This window comes from Falco naumanni, chromosome 13 (genome assembly GCF_017639655.2).
Source record: "Falco naumanni isolate bFalNau1 chromosome 13, bFalNau1.pat, whole genome shotgun sequence".
Lineage (NCBI taxonomy): Eukaryota > Metazoa > Chordata > Aves > Falconiformes > Falconidae > Falco > Falco naumanni.
The window spans coordinates 12,365,730-12,383,479 of NC_054066.1; the positions used below are offsets into that span (position 1 = coordinate 12,365,730).

The 17,750-nt window shown below is 36.5% G+C and overlaps 1 protein-coding gene across 1 annotated transcript in view; it reads right to left on the bottom strand.

Moving 5' to 3' along the window:
• DNER (delta/notch like EGF repeat containing) overlaps positions 1-17,750 on the bottom strand; it is a 139,070-nt gene that overhangs the window by 68,548 nt on the left and 52,772 nt on the right. Inside the window, exons 2-3 of the mRNA XM_040613353.1 lie at positions 12,340-12,636; positions 1,161-1,255 (exon numbers count right to left, since the gene is read on the bottom strand). Of these exons, the coding sequence (XP_040469287.1) occupies positions 1,161-1,255; positions 12,340-12,636 (392 nt within the window). The remainder of the gene's footprint in view (positions 1-1,160; positions 1,256-12,339; positions 12,637-17,750) is intronic.

The window sequence follows — 17,750 nt, forward strand, 5'->3', positions numbered from 1 at the left end:
ATAGATATTGACCTGCATTAATCTACCCAGATATAAAACACCCCTAAAGGTATATAGTGTAAAAAGTGACCAAAAGTAACCGTGTACTCTGCAACGCCCTTTAAAATGGGGTCCCTCCATCAAGGGTGTTAAATACAGCTGCGGAATCCACAGATGCCAGTTTACTCCTGATTTCAGGAAAAGACACTTGTTTGCTTACAGGTTCCAGCCAGCCAGAGCATCCACACTCACAGATCTCATCCTGACTTAGGCTTAATGCTCATGAATGAGCAGGATTCAAAGTCCCGTGGGAAGAGTAGGACAGCTCCCACATTTAACAGTTACTGCTCCAAACTGTCTGCAGCTTGTCTGGTTGCATCAGTTTGGGGTTTTTTCCTGTGAGCATGGCCTTTTTTAACTGAAAGCTGGGATTCTGAAAGATAAGATGACAGTATGAGAAAAGTAGGCTATTTTGGGTAAATCTAAGTCTAAAACCGCAGTAAAGCTGTGAGCCAGAGAACTACGTTGGCAGATTTTTATTTGAAATAAAATTTGCAATAAGCAAATGCCTCATCCCAGCTGACAGAATCAGATCTTTCCAGGAAGTCAAGTTCTGTTAATTAAATGTAAAAAAACAAGTATTTGATTGAAAAGGCATGAGTTTGAAAAGTGAACAACACAGAATAAATGCAGATTTTTGAGATGGTTTGTAGGACATACACAAAGACTTCACAGCTAATGATGACACTCAAAGCAGTAATCCAGAAACCAAATACAAATCACAAAATACCTGCGTTTATATAGGCAACAATAACACTTTCTACCAGCAAGTGCATCTTGAGATTAAAGGAGGAAAAAATGTTCACTGCATGAAGGAGAAAGGAAATGTCATCTCTTCTCCAGACTGATATCTTCAACATGTCTGCCCTAATTTCTAATGCATTCTGATAGCCTAGAGACAGTTTACATGCCTACATCTTCTAAAACATTAAATATGTGGGAAAAATTATACCAAAGAGCTGTCATGGCACTGCCAAATGCCTAAAGTCTGTCTGAAGTTCCTTCATATGCTTTTAGCCATTTGACAAATCTGCCTATCTGAAAAACTGTTGTTTATAATATCTCGGCAAATTAAAATAAAAGCCTTTTTATATTTCATCACATACGACAAATATTCTTACTTTATTGATGTATTCTGTGGAACTTCAAAGGAGATAAGACGACCTCCAGCAGAGGTATTGGAACTGGCATTTCCACAAGCCACATCTGGGATTATCTGAAAATAAAAATAGTTTTAACTCTAAACCAGAAAATCTGACCAAAGAAAACATAGCAGATTTTTTTAAAAAATAACACTAGCAGTCCAGCAATCAACTTTTAAGAATCATCATAATGGACCAAAACATTTATGCTATCGACAAATGTTCTAAAAATTCACATAACCATTCTTTTAGGTTTTTGTTAAAACAAAAACTTCCTGCACCTAAGTGCAAACTTCTAAAGGCATCTTCCTAATAAAGTGATTTTATTTAGAAAACTATCAATAGCTTCTGGTCTTTTAAAATAATATATAAAGTTTTAACATTTGCCACATCAAAGAAACATTGCATCATTAATTTAGGTGATCTTGGAGGATTTATAATAGCAAATAGTGGTATTGTCTTTCTACTTTATGGAAATATGTTTTTTCCAAACACAGATTACTTTAAAAAAATACTCCTTCACTTGCCCATTACTATTCTTTCCAAATAAAAGTTGCTTGGACAAACAGTACTTTCAGATGGAAAAAAATACTATAAGCACAGTTGAGAGTAAAATGATGTTATTTGCCAAATCTGTGATGCCTAGTAGGCATAGAAATCAGTTACTGTATTTACTAGATCAAGACACCATACAGGATGCCCTACAACACAGAGGAATCACAGACAGACTCCTTAATTATTCACGTCTTATAGAACAGTAATTTCATAAAGGCAGTTTGAAAACCATTGGTGTTTCCAATGATACCTTTATTTCAAATAAGTAATATTTTATGTGGCATAACAGTCTTTCTATCACCTAAATTAACTTTATCAGTAGCTTTAATTAAGTAGTTCTCAGGTATCTTCATCAGTTTGCCTATGAAATATCACACTGTAAAAAAAAAATATCAGTCAGTTTCATCTTCAAATTGCTAGGCAGATTTTGCAATGTTATTTTTTCAGTCATCTAGAATAAGTGTGCAACCTTTTTAGGTCAAACTTACTGGCAAAGGGAAAATGCAACCTGACACACTTCCATGAATTCCATCCATCAAAATAAAAGTCAGAATCTAATTTGTAAATTCAAACAAAATTCAAATTCATATTTTAAACATTACTATGAAACACCAGTGAAAACATGAACAGAAGTCCAGAATATGACACAAGTGATAATTTTTAGGAGACTCAGAATTGGTTTTGACTTCAGGCAAGACAAATACTCAGTAATCACATTTCCCAAAAATTTCTAGATTATTCAATTAATTGTTGACTTTTCCAGCACATATAATATGAATACATGTAGTTTATGAAAATGAAGTGAGATGCGATTTTATTGTGTTCATTCAAACATATTTTGAAGAAAGATAATATATCCATTACAATTTCTCAATTTTGGAAGTCAAAATTATAGAGCTAACATTCAAAGCACAAGGAACTCAAAATTCATTTGGCTAACACCCTATCTTTGCCAACATTTAAACTTTCATTTTCTTTGAGACTCTATATGCCTGCTGGAATGGGGCAGGGGGAAGAAATCAACATCTCTGTGCTCACACAGTCTTATACTACATCTAAAAACACACTTGCTTTTAAAGTATTTCTATAGTTTTTCGATTTCATGCATCTATTACCTTGGAACACAAGGAGAAAAAATGTAATTTAAGCATTTCATTTACTTATTATTCAATATTAGAAGTTTGTAAACTAAAGGGTATTGATCTCTTTGAAACTAGGATAAAAATATGACAAAAAATTAAAGCAGCAAGAGCTGAACAAGGTGGCAGTATAACAAGAGCTGAGAATTAACCTTGTGAAAATGGAAAAAAACAAACCAAAAAGACTGGTTTGCAAACACATCAGAATTAAGGATTATTCAGCATGATAAGAGCAAGTAGGAAATATTTTAATGGTAATCAGAAGAGCAAGAGGCAAAATGCAGGTTTTTGACTCTTCTATTAAAGACATCTGTAATGTTTGATGTCTTCTCTTTATCTAGGAACTCCATTTGTAATTGTCCCTGACTTCATGCTCTAAGAATCTGATGAAATAATCATCTAAACCAGCAGCACACTAAAAATGAGATTTTAGAACAGCTGAAACATGTTTGTTTGTTTGTTTGTTTTTTACATTAAAAAAATTGTACTTGGTTCAGACAAAAAAACACGGGAAGAAGCAGCAGCTCTCATGAGGAACAAAAAATGGTTCCAGCAGTATCCTATTTCAGGCGGATATTATGGGGACAAAAATGACAGCTTTGACACCTGAATTAGGAAAGAAATTACACAGGTTTTCCACAGCTGTAAGAAATTTGTTTAAAGATTTCTAAGTATGTCTCTTTCCTATCTTAACAGCTCTCTGCAAAACTGAAAGATTGAAGAATGAGGGCAAAGACCACCAATACATTACAATAAAAAAGGACACTCAGAAGATGAAAACAATCTGTAAGTCTGATAAAAAAAACACACTGCTAGAACTGGTGGGAGATATTTTAAACAGAACTCACTGGAAAATATACTTAAATGATTTCCAGAAGGTAAAATAAAAGCATTCTTATCCCAATTCCTCTTAAAAATTTAAAAAGAGAGAGAGCTAAAGTAAAAAATACAAACAGACCACCTAAATTAATTTAAAGACAATCTTAAAAAAAACATTACATATAACTGCAAGATATGAAACTCTTCCAAAATTCCCTTGAAGCATTCAGTAGTAAGAACCTTTAAGCCAGCCAGGAAGTTCCTGGGGGAACAGACTTAGACATACAACACAAATGATGCAGCTACTTTAAAAAATCATCACCAAAAAAATCCAAAATCTTCACACACCTGGCCAGAGCCAAAAGCACATTTAGGATTTGCTTACAGAGATAAGCTTCCACATTAGCACAGAATATATTGAAGAGCTGCTCTTCAACATACTACTTAAGAGTTTAAAATGCTTAAATATCAAATTGTTAATAGGAAACAGAGAATTCCTCTTTACATACGTGTTCCATAAGGTCACATCTAAATCACGTTCTTGTTTTTTAAAAGAGAACATAACATATAAAAACTACATTTCTGCTTCAAATGCTTATAACAGTATTAACTTTCCGAGTCTTTACATGGGTGAAAAAGCAGCATCATTTCAGAAAGCAGGGCATAGCAGTAGGATACATGAGATTGCAAAGGAAATCGGGTGTGATACCTAAGAACAGAGCAACTGACCTTCCATATTACACTTTTCTGAAAAAATTAAGTAGTGTGAACAATACAGATACTCTTCTGCCTTACTCACTAACCACAATAAGGATAGACACACCTAATTCAACAAGTGCTGAGATACATACATAAATCCCAAGGCAATATTTTCACATGAGTGCCTTTATTACTTCGACAAATTAAATGTACTAGCCTTTAATTCATTGAGGCTAAGAGAAGTAACATACTAAGTCTATATTTATGCTGGGTGACACATATGCAGCCTCTCACTACTGAAAGTAGTTCTCTGAAGGTATTTGTTGTATATGAAATTTCATAGTTTGTTTCTTGGAAAACTGGCCAGACATTTGCAGTTCTACAAGGCCTTACCAACATGGGCAGACCAATCCTGAACAGTGCCAAACACAGGCATTCTGTTACCATGACACAGGTTTCCATTTCTTTTGTGTCTCACCCCCCTGAGTTTAAAGAATTGCAGAAGGCTTTTACTTCTTGCAAATCATGCCACACTTGCTTCAGACCTAGAAGTGGTCTGGAAGTGGAATGGAATGACCAAACTCACATTAGGCTTAGCTATTCCTCACTAGCCTATCAACAAGATATTAATGAATATCTCTGAAAACTAACAGATACTTCCAAACACTCAAAGAGGCTGCCCAGGTATCTTTTAGACTCTCCATCCCTGAAGAGTATTTAAGTATTAAGTTCAGTATTTAACTGAACACAGTGCTGAGCAACCTGCTCTAGCTGACCCTGCTTTGAGCAAGGGGCTTGGACTAGACAATCTCCAGGGATCCCTTCCAACCTTACCTACATCGTGATTCTATGAGTAAACATTCACCCTCGAGCCAGTTGCCTACCAACTCTTTCCTGTGAATTGCTGTTTTAAGTTCAGTGACCTCATGGCTTTCGCAGAACCCCCACTCCAACATGCACTGAGTGCTTCATTTTGAAAATGACCCCAAAGGTTACACAACTAAGTACATGCACATGCGTGAGCACACTCATGCGCACACAAACACCTAGATATTTTTAATTGACACTTTCCTCCTGTGCTAGCTGTAAAGGTTCTCTTTGGTTGATCTCTTATCTTTCCATCTCAAAAAACTGTTCTCCTGTTTTTACCTCCCAATGGGGCAACACAAAAATCGGTGCAGTCTTGCAGCCAAAGCTGCAAGTGGGGCAAATTAGTCTGGAATTAAACAGAGTACACAAATGTACACATTGTTTCCACACATCACTCTTGAATACAAACTCATCTTACTAAAAAGATCAGTGCTTAAATAAAAACCGCTACGCTTTGAAACTTAAACATGTTTGAAAAGACATTATATTAATGTAAAAAGTATGAAGATTAATTCTTTGAGAAAAACAAGGCTATGTTCTGGGGTGGTTTCCCATGAAAACTGACGTGGTCATTAAGAAATATAACCTTTCATTTCTGCAGTAGGACAGAAACTGTCACAATAAATGCACATAAATTCTCACAAGAGGAATGCTCTTGCAAACGCTAACTCTCATATCTTGTAAGGAACTATAAACTTTCAACTCAATAAAACAAGTTTAATAACGTGCATGTTTTGCCTTTTCTGAACATATAACTACTTTTCCATCAGGATAAGGCCTGCAGTATTTCTTCTTTTCCAACCCTCTACAGGTGGCAAGAGGTATCTATTATTTTCTGAGAAATATAACATGATTGTCAGCCTTCCTTATGCAAGGGAAATATAATATATGAAAGAAGTAGGTTAGATCCTGACTATAAGATCTTGAACAGGTGCCTGCAAAGAAATTAAAAAGGAAACAGACAAGTAGGAAAATATTAGGCAACATAATGGAACCATAAGAGGGGGATCAATTGCCATCTTCTTGTAGTCAAGGTGCCAAGCAATAAACCAGAATCATTACTGGTACAGAAATCCTATTCAGACAGAATAAAATTAAAAAAGAAAGAAAAGCAATTTCCTTGCCCTGTAGCATGGAAAAACTACTGCTTCTGAAAATCTAGTGTCACATAGCTTAACCTCCATGAGTGTATTTGTTTCTACCCTCCAGAGTTTCATATGGGACAATGCTTGAAAGAAAATAAAGGCTTTCTTCTAATATACATCACCAGTGGGAGAGAAAAGCAAAACTGTATACAGTAAGAGCAGTACCTCTCTGAGGAACCCCAAGGGAAGACTGACAGACTGCATCCAAAACCAGTATCAAATGGAGAAGGCTTGCCAGATATTGTAGGACTGGAACGTGATGTGAAGAAGGCTGCATATCCACCCAGCAAATTTTGTCGCTGAGAGTTTGTGTTTCTTTGCTCATCTGAGCAAAAGGCACTTTGTAGAGCCAGCAGTCACACTGTCAAGAGGATCCAGTGCATTTTAATGCATGACAATCCTCTAGATAACACTATTCAAATTTTGTATTTCTGTCGCGGGTTAACAATGGGAATATTACACCAAGCAGCAGATGCTTCAGCAGGCACGGTAGGTTATCTTACACAGAAACACTTTCTCAGATAGATTACCTAGGTAATCATATTAGCCAGGTCCCTTCTTGTCTCAAGCTGGCCACCAAAATCAATGTCAACTTCATAAAATCTGACAATCAATCTGTACTGGTTTTGGCTGGATAGAGTTAATTTTCTTCACAGTAGCTTGCGAGGTGCTATGTTTTGGATTTGTGATGAAAATAACGTTGATAACAGGGACGTTTCAGTTGTTGCTGAACAACACTTACACAGCATCAAGGCCTTTTCTGCTTCTTAGACTGCCCTGCCAGCAAGTAGGCTGGGGGCGTATGAGAAGTTTGGGGGGACACAGTGTGACAGGTGACCCCAACTGACCAAAGTGACATCCCATACCATATGATGTCATTCTGAGCAATAAAACGAGGGTGCAGGAGCTGGAAGTTGGCCAGCGATGCTGTTGCTCAGTGACTTGACTGGGCATCGCTCAGGTGGCAGTGAGTAATTGGGGGGGGGTTGCATCATTTGGTTTTCTTGGGGGTTTTCTTTGTCATTTCCTTTTCCTCCCTTTTATTTTTTTTTTTAAATTTAATTTTATAATTTTTAATTGTTAAACCGTCTTTACCTCAACCCACAAGTTTTCACACTTTTGCCTCCCAATTCTCTCCCCATCCCACTGGGTGGGTGAGCAAGCAGGCAGCTGCATGGGGTTTAGCTGCCTACTCCCTGGTTAAACCATGGTTAAACCATAACATATTCATTCAATAAATACTAGTTCCCTGAAAAAATAACGGTCATTCCTTATTCCAGGGTGTATGGAGCTGTTGTGAATAATAAAGGTAAACACTGTGGAAACAAGCTCATTGCCAAAAATTCCACATAGTCAAATCTTTACATTCAAGTGTATGAGCTCAGGTCACCAGAGAGTAAGCTAGGACGTAAAGTTCTGTGGAAGTCTGTCAAGTCAGCCATAGATACTTCTACACCAAAACACTGAAAGGCAGTAAACACACCAGGAGGGGTGGGGGTTTTATGCTCAGACCCTTAAAGGCATCAAGACAGTATGATTCCTGAAGGAACAGTTAAGGATCCAGATACATTTTAAAGACAGCACTGGATAACCAAAAGTCCTGAGCCCACCCACGAGTATAGACTGAGATGAGCAAGGCTTCGGTATCTTGACATAACTGCACTCACTAGAATTTTCTACAGGGTATTTCTGTCTTTAAAGGGGATATGAGATTTTGGTTTTAGGAAAGCTAGTATTTATGACTAACCATTAAACACCTTTTAGCAATAGAACATACAGGTTTGTGTGAACTTCACATAAGTTTTGTTTGAGCATATCAAGCATTTAGAGATTTTTATGTGTGTGTTTTGAAAATAAATATAGTAACTGCTTACACTCTTGCTGTGCCTATTAGAATGGCATTTGTACAGAAGGTTCCATATGCAAATATTATAGGAGATATTTGGCAAAGTTACGGATTTCTCCTAGAAAAAAGTTAAGATTATTCTAGTAAATCTATGTTTCCTTCAGTCTCTTTATTTGTTTGTATGATATCTTTCTCTAAGAGCAAATGAAAAATAATAGAGGCTTCCAAAATAAATCTTATACATAAGTATAAAAAGACTGTCCTAAGTCAGACTAAAATTATACATATTCCAGTACCTGAACTCCACAGCAGTCAAAAGGGGGAAAACCAAGAAAATAGGACAAGAAAAGGGTAAACATATTTCCTCCAGCCTCCACTAATTTCCATGTCAAAGATTTCTCTAAGCTGTTATTTCTAAGGATGGAATTTCTATGTATATAGCAACTTCAAATGGATCTCTCCTCCATGATTTTGTTCAGCCTCCTTCTGCACCCATAGCAAAAAATGCACAAACATTTAGCAACACATAAAGCAGTCAAAGATTCAAAGGTCTCTGTTTCAAGCAGAATTATTCCTTAAACATATTCTATTGCTGCAGAGCAGAAGCACTCTCAGGATTTTCCACCTGAAACAGCCATACTTCTTTTAAAAGCTTATAATTTACTGACTAAGAACACACGTAAAACAAATGCTGTCCCCATTGCAAGGGAAATTACAAGTTTATTGTAGCCTCTAATCACTGGTTCCAAAAGCTTGAATCTGAGCAGTAGTATTGCAGTATAAATAAAAGGTTAGACTAGGACTCACGTGCTTAGCATTCTAATTCCTGGCTGCGCACCTGGCAAATCACTTTACTGCTCTGTGCTTCAGTGTCTCCATCTGTAAAATGTGAATAACACTGCTGATTTCCTTTGAAAAAAAAATTGAGAGCTATTAAGGAAAAGTAATATATAAGAGTATGGTACTGCTATTCTTACAGTTTATTTTGTATACAGAAACCTTTTTTGGATCTGTTAGTTGAGTAGGATTAATGAGATGGTTTCTTTCTTCTTCTATTATTGACTAATATATATTTTTTCTATGCCATAACACAAAAGATTGTTGAACTGGGGAAATGTGCACTACTAGTTGTATCTTGCTTGCCAGCGGAACAAGTTAGTTGCCCAAAAAAGGAAAAAAGTTCTCTTCCAACAGCTAAACACAAAGAAAATTTTTCACTCAATGGTCTGTGGTAGCAGCCCTTAATCTGTGTATCAGGAAAAGACTAACTTCTTAGAGCAAGAGATCTCTAAAAAATGAAACTGTATCCAAAGATATCTGTATGTTGGGTAACGGTGCAGACATTGTCGAGAAGGTTCAGTCAAGCAAACACTGCCAAGTGTATGCTAGTAACTAAGGAATACAGAAAAAATGTCCAACTGTAACCATACATCATGCCTCTCAGACAGTTTACTTCTCTCAGGTATTCATTTTTTGAGTTCTCAAAACTTTCAGAAAAGCTTCCACAGAAACTTCATCTTTGCAAGATAGTGAGAGCTTTCGTTTGGAGACATTCTGGCAAAATTTCTTTCTAAGCAGACAGACAAAAAGAGTATGAAGAACATTAGTTCACTTGCAGTATCAGTATAGAATAATGTGAAAAACAGGTTGACTTGGAAGATTTGAAACAAAGCAAAACTTAATAATAGCAGCCTTTGCTGCCACTGAATCTTAAGGAAGATCAAAACAGTAGATTTTTGCAATACAAAACCTACAGTTACTTTATTGGTTTTTTCCTTTTAAGAGGGCAAGAAAGGATCAAGCTTTGCAAAGCTTTTAAAGCTATGAGGAAAGGTAGTATCTTCCTGCTTAACACCTAACTCTTTATTCTTGAAGTGTCCACCAAAGAGGCTTTGGAACACAGACTTTCAGGCAAATTAACTCTCTTTAATATAGATCGGAGACAGTGTCTTGAATCAGCAACTGAAATCTCTTGCTTTCAGATAAGCATCTCTCTCACTGTGAATGCCAAGAACAGAAGGTCATTATGCTGCACTAGAAAGACTGTGAAAAATACAAGACTCATCATAATACATTAAAAACATATCAACACACGAAATTTCCATGTTAGTGTTCATAATGCAATCACAATTGATAAGCTATATGTATTTCTCAGTTAACAGAAGATAAACAGAAGTGCGAATTTTAGCGATTAAAACACCTGGTTGTGAATGATCTGTTTGGCCGAAATGCTTAGTGAATCTACCTAAAATGCAAGCCAGGCAGAAATGTTACTTATACCATACCAGAGCACAGATTGAGGAAGACACACGAGGGAAATCTAGTACAGAGAAAAGCATGCCCTTAATTGATCAGGACATATGGAGCACCCATGCAGAGATGACACTGCATTTAAACTGAGTAATAAAAGCAGATCATTGTTTGTTTCTGCTTCAGAACTCTCTCCAAAATCCATACTTAGTGCCTGACGTATGTTCTACTGTAAAATAATAGATACAGGAGGTGGAATTCCAAGCAATAAAGCTCTGTTCTCCAGACGTTGCCCACCAGAACTCCCACTGAATGGGATACAGCTTTATAACTACTTGTACCTCAGATATAATCTGAGAGTCATGACACATCAAACACATATTTTAAATATTGATTTTACTTTCAAAAATTGATTTAAATAAATGTTACAGTAAAAACATGAACAAATTTGTTTTGGCTAGCAAAGAATGATGAAAAATACACTTTTTCCAGGATTAAACTCATGCCTGTTCGCTTTCTCATTACACTGCGTTAAAACATCTCAGAAGAATCACTCCTTGAAGTGCTTCAAAAAACAGATAAAGCTGACATTTTACCTATTTATTGCTGAACAAACTCAAATGAAATTACTTTACTCTACAATTCATTTTCCATTAAGAAAGATGTCACAAAGTTTTTAATTCTTTGCCTACTGAAACTGTAGTATTTCTTCACGAACAAGCTTCATTACCCCTAGTGCTTGGTACTAAGTTGATCCAAACAAGACCTAAAAAAAAGGCATCGCCATTATCCCCCAAAACGGATGCTCACTTTATGCCAGACTGTTTGTTCTTTGGGATGCATTTTGCACATATGTAGTATTATATTAGGTGGGTGATCTCTGGATCAGGTTGGAGGCTTCTAGTACCAACTGCTGTAGGAACAGTATATGCAGAAGTAGTGGTCTTGCACCTCCAAGTAAGAGAACAACAATGAAGAGAACTAAAAATCATCCTTGCAGTGATGGACTTCAAAGAAGAAGGGAGGAGGATGGCCATGTAATAGAATGAATGTAATCCACCAAAAAGTTTATCAAAAGATAATCAATCAATTCTTCATTGTGAGCAAACATACTTCCTATCTATACTTGGGTTTCACATGTAAAGATTAATATTTAATGATAACTGGGTTAAGTTTCATACTACTTTATTTTTGCAGAGTCTATGCAAGACATCTAAGAATTACCAATAAAACAGTGTACAAAACAGTAGAAAGCAAAGATCACATTTCTTAAGGGTCATAAGTTGTGCTTTCCAGCTGTAGTTTTGCCAGATATTAAGTCCATAATTTTACTAAGAGGTACAACAAATATTTAAAACTTTCCCCCACCATCATTGCATCTCCAGAGTTGTGCACTGTGTAATGTATTTACTGTCAGCTTTAATCCTCAAATAGATGTTTCCTTAACACCACAAGGACAGGTATTTTTCAAAACAACATGTGATTATAACAGCAAATAGCAAAAAAATATATTAAAGGAAATGCTTCAACCTTTTGATTTTCCTAAATTTATTTGATGTTTGGAGATATGGTGTCATACAAATGACTGGAAGAAACAATATTATCCCATTTCAAATAAATGTTCAATACAACATGTTGGCCAACTTAAGCCTATTACTTCCAACAACTACCAATTTTTTTCTGTGTTTAATTTTACTAGTATATTGACTCAGGGCAGAGATGGTGTCTTCAGTCCTCTCATGCAGACATCCATGAAATCATGCACAAATGACAACCCAGCAACGATAACACTTAGAAGTTATGTGTGCATTTTCATCTAGACAGAATATTCTCACCTGTGTTTCATCCCATTTCAGATCTACAACTTTCTGTCCCGCTTTTGGCTGCCACGTAGGTAATGTCACGGTTGCTCTTGAACGTGGAAGAACAATGTCAGGTTCCAAGGTGGATGAGACTGGTCTGCTCTGTCTTGGCGACGTCAGTTCTGTCCGTTCAGAGACTGGAAGGCTGTGAAATGAGTGTTCACAGTTTGTACCCTCATAGCCTTCGCTACAGAGACAGAGGTAGCCATCACCGCTAGCGCTGCAGTTACCATGGTGACAGGGGTTGCTGGCACAAGGATCTGAAACAAACTGGGAAAAACATATTGTATAGGTCAATTACTGCATATAAAGGATTTATTTCTGAGCTTTACAAAGATCATAAAACAGGATTTTCTTCTCTTCCTGTATTTATCTTCTAAACATATTTATGAACCAAGCTCATCTTTGATGTATCTTCAAGGAAGTAAATTCAAAGGACTAAAGACTATAGATTAATCTATATTAACCACTTTTCTCAGACCGTTTGATGCTAATGCACTGTTGACACATTTGAGCAAAGTGATAAGCACAAAGTAGGAACATGGCCACTGTTCATAATCAGGAATTTTCAAAAAGTCTTGAAAGAGTAACCTATCCAGGGAAAAAAAAAACCCATACAACTAGAAATTTAATGCAGTAACAGAAATAAGAATGAGACACAGAACTCATACAGATCACATACAGGTCATGAAGCACCTCTGTGTTCTCAGAGTTAACCACATCACACAATCCTATCTGTGGACACAACTTCCACTTTAAAACACTGGGCCTTTCACCCACACTTGGTTTAGTGAACAGCAGTTTCAGAATCTGATTCATTCTGGTGCTGAAAACTTTCTAACAGGAGTTAGAAACTTGAGGCAAAAATGTGCTTGTTTTTAAAACAGCATTTGTTATAGTATAGGACAAGATTGAGCTCTGTGATATAGGTAAAATACTGTCCTAGGCTTGCCGGCTTTTTAATTTCTACCTTAAATTTATCTACAGCTAGTTTGTACTCAGTTTCTTATGTCATCATTGACTTTCAGGTTAAATGTTTTTTCCTTTCTCTATGCTGATATTTACATCCACAATGTATTTATAGAATACGTCTACAAACTCTTGTCAAGTTTCAACTCATAGACTAAATTTCCTTGTGGAGGACAAGCCCTCCATTCACGTGCTTATTTTTGCACCCGGGTCTCTAAAATTTAGCCCTGCCTTTTGCAAATACATCAGGGTTTTTTTTGCTTGTTCTGGAAATAGCCTCCTTTGCATTACTTCAGAAATGTTTGCCTTAGAGCTAAACCACACCACTTACTCACTGCCATTGTCTGACCAACTAAGGCAGCCAGGTAGTTCCCCCAATTTGTCTTCACATCAAAGTGATAACCCATCACTAGAAACAGACATTTTCTCAGTCTTTAAATGCAAATTTCACCCAAGTGCTCCAGTCCTAAAGGTCACCCAGTCCTTCCCTGTATATGCAATATTTCTATTGTATGTCTCAGTAAAGCACCACAGTTATTATTAAACATTTTTTTCAATTATCATAAGAATTACTTAAGCTTTATATATCATTAATATCATAAAAAACAGGTATTGCTCTTACAGTAGGTATTCTACCTTTCTTATCGCTCTCTACAACTCCCTGACAGGAGGCTGTAGGCAGATGGGGGTTGGTCTCTTCTCCCAGATTGCAAGTGACAGGACAAGAGGAAACAGCCTCAAGTTGCAGCAGGGGAGGTTTACTTTGGATGTTAGGAAAAAAATTCTTCACTGAAAGGGTGGTCAAGTATTGGAACAGGCTGCCCAGGGAGGTGGTGGAATCACCATCCCTGAAGGTGTTCAGAAACCATGTAGAGTGGTGCTTAGGGACATGGTTTAGTGATGGACTTGGCAGTCCTGGGTTAACGGTTGGACCTGATGATCTCAAAGGTCTTTTCCAACCTGAGTAATTCTATGATTCTATGATCAGTTCAAAGGCCTGGTGTCAGGGGCACCAAATCCTACTATTACACTTTCTTATATAAAACAGACCACAGCTAGAATTCTTCCTTTCGCTAGAATTTTTGTATACTCCAACCTCTGTAATATTTTTGGACAGAAAACAGAGCAAACATTATCATGAAAGTTAACTTTGGAGACAGTTAATGATGAATGTCAAATTTTGTACTGACTGACACAGAAGAGTCAGAGGCCATGGAAGACAGCCCAAAAGACATGCTCTACTCATTTATCTTGTGGTTCGGTTACAGCTCCAATTGTTATTTACTTTGCTTGGGGACACATCTCACACACATCAGGTGATGCCTTTAGACACCAGGGTCAGGCTTTGACTCTTCTTCATTTTTAAAACTCAACTCTATAGCAAGTTTATATATACTTAATATATCATGTATCAAGGAAGTATGGATTTTTGCGATCACATATTATCTCCTCAAAGTCTCTTTCTCCTGCAAATCAACATAATATCTAAGTTCTCAAAGAACAATTGCTAGAATTCTTCACCCCAAAACTATATTCAACTGACAGAACAGTTTCCAGGAAGGAAGAAAACCCAGTTCTGTTCTTTGGCTTGTCAATTACATTTTAAGCTTGTTCCCACTGCCAAGCAGCACAGATTTTCACAGAAATTTCCTTATCCTTTTGGAGTGTTGAAGATAAAAAGCACTGACGTGCAAACAAAGCCCAGCTGAAAAATCGTTTGCCGTATTTTTTTCATATTCTAGTTGCTTGGAGTAGATTTGAGTTACAAAGACATGCAGCTATCCTATTATTGGATAAGCTCTTTACTCATTCTTTCACAGTTAATACAAATTCACATTAACCCATTCTTTTATAAATAAATCAGCATTTATTCTATTCTGAGGAAATTTAATTGTCCTCATCACACCTTAAAATATTAAGGTTATTATCTGCTAACCTGGTAACAAGAAATAAAAAAGAATATTTTCAAACAGTCACAAGGGGTACTTTTCCCCCTTAGTGAATACATCCATTTACTTTGCAAGCAAAATAATTAAAAGTGCTCTGTGATATGTGTTATTTGCCATAAACTGTTTTGAGCTTGTTTGACAGATGTGCTTACCAATAAGCACTGCTTACTGCTGCCCATGCCATGTACTGAAGAACACCTTGTGCCTTATGAATCGCCACTAACCTTCAATACAGTGGAAGTGAAAATAATTAAGACTGTTTGGTTTAGATGAAGAACAAAAAAAGATAAGTGTAGATACAGAACTCCAGCCATGCACTTTCTCAGAATTGAGTTTTATGAAGCACTTCACAGAATTTTAACTTATCATTTCCTTTTCTTAGTTACTATTAATTCTAAAGCTCCTTTTTCTTTCAGTAAGCCTACCAAAGCAATGTCCCTTGTGCACACAGTTTAATGTTGAACTAAAGGAAGTTAATTTTAATTAGCAGTTAAAAAGAGATGAGGAAATAAATTTGATTCGTGTTGTTTGTGATGTTTCTGCGGTTCCTCTAGTCCGCTCCAAAGGTGGCAGCAATGGTTAGCAAGCACTCTGAGGAACATCGTGACACAACAGCATGGCTACATCAGAATTCAAAGGTAGCAAAATTTCAAGGCTTGACCTTTAACAAACTTTTGAAGCTCACAGAGAAAAGTAAACATCATTGGTCTCATAACTGAGAGCTGCACTGCAAGTATACTGTGATCAAACAATTAAAAGAGCCCCTTTTTAGTCATTCCTCGTGAAGTTCACAGTATTTTAAAATACTGTTGCATGGAGAAAAGGAGGATGTGAGTAATTATGTTCCATATAGCCCATGATTAAATAAGAACGCAATATAATTAATACTAAAAAATTCAGGGGTTTTTAGGTGTAGAACTTCAATAATCTTGATTAAGAAAGTATATTTAGTATATCTAGGTCTCTTGTTTTCATCCCCATGTCTCCATTTAATAGTCTGTCTGTTTTCATAATACATTCATTGACTAAATAGGCACAGTCAGCAATTGCAGCTGACAAAGCTAAGCTAAAAATCATAAAATGTATTTGCATGTAATTACTATTCCATATGCCTGGACAGCTGTAATCTTTGCAGTATTTTTTTCCAATAGAATCCTGAGACACATGCATTCCAAGGTGCCCTTCATATTGCAGTCAATTTTCCAAAGGCAGACTGAATATACACTGTATTATATAAAACACCAGGCTTGTTTAAGAATCACACTCACAAACATGGATTGTTTGCCAGCTGGTCCAGTTGTTTCCTCGGGTTTCAGTTTCAGGTAAAAAACTGCAAGACATAAATCTGCAAGATCTTTCTGCTGGTACTCCTTGTGGTGACACCAATTTGTCATTTAATGCTCATTCAGCATCTCTTCACAGTGGTTCTACTTGTTCTACCTGGAGACAGTCCAGGTAGATCCTCCAGACAGCTTCAAATAACCAGAATGGTAAGCCTAAAGAGAAGGCTGTAGATGAGCTCCTAAGATCTATGCAAAACCTATCTTCCACCTGTGACCCTCCTCTTAGATGTGTTAGTACAAAACTACCTTTTGGCTCAGTTTTTATTGCTGTTGGCTACAATCACAGACATACCAGCCTGCAACTTCAGTAAAATATGGAAAAAGCAGAGTAAATTGAGTCCTTAAATTAGGAATTCAGCGGTTTATTTAGATCCATTCTACACAGGAAGCGCCAACATGTTAACAAAGTCAAGCTGCCACAACCTCTTATTTTACACATGTCCAGTAACACTCTACCTCCGAAACAGTCTTCAGCTATTAAAAGCCAACAGAGTCCAAAAGTTTCCAACTTTTCAGTGGCTCCCTGAGATAATTTTTCCAGTTACAGGATAAAATGTTGTGACTTTCAAGTATGTAAAGGGACTTTAGCTGGTTGGGATTTAGGCAGCTAGGTTCCTCATGCATTCTGTTAAAAACAGATCTTAGGAGAAATTTAAATCAGTAAAACAGTCTTTGCATCTACATTGCTGAAGAAATTCCCCAATACGACAACTGTTCTCCAGGAACAGACCATGGGAAGATCCACCACATATCACCAACAGAGAAAGGGGATCGATCAGACACCAATCAGACACACCAATTTCAAGCTATGCACAGTATATAAAAAATTATCAACTTCTGAATATTATAGAAAGAAAATAATTAAAACCACCAGTCTAAGCTATTATCAGTTTGGTTTTAATAAAGTCGAAAAAACCTTTTTCATCTAAGCACATCTGAAATATACTATCTTTGCATATGCATCGATTTATGAAAGAGATGGAAACAGACTTGAATCTTTTACGTAACAATGGCAATAAAGATTATCTAGAAATCTAATCTCTTTGAAAGACTGGTTTAATTATGTTCAAACTATTATTTAAACTCAGCCTCATTCAATCCTTCCCACAGTAAAGTTTTAAAT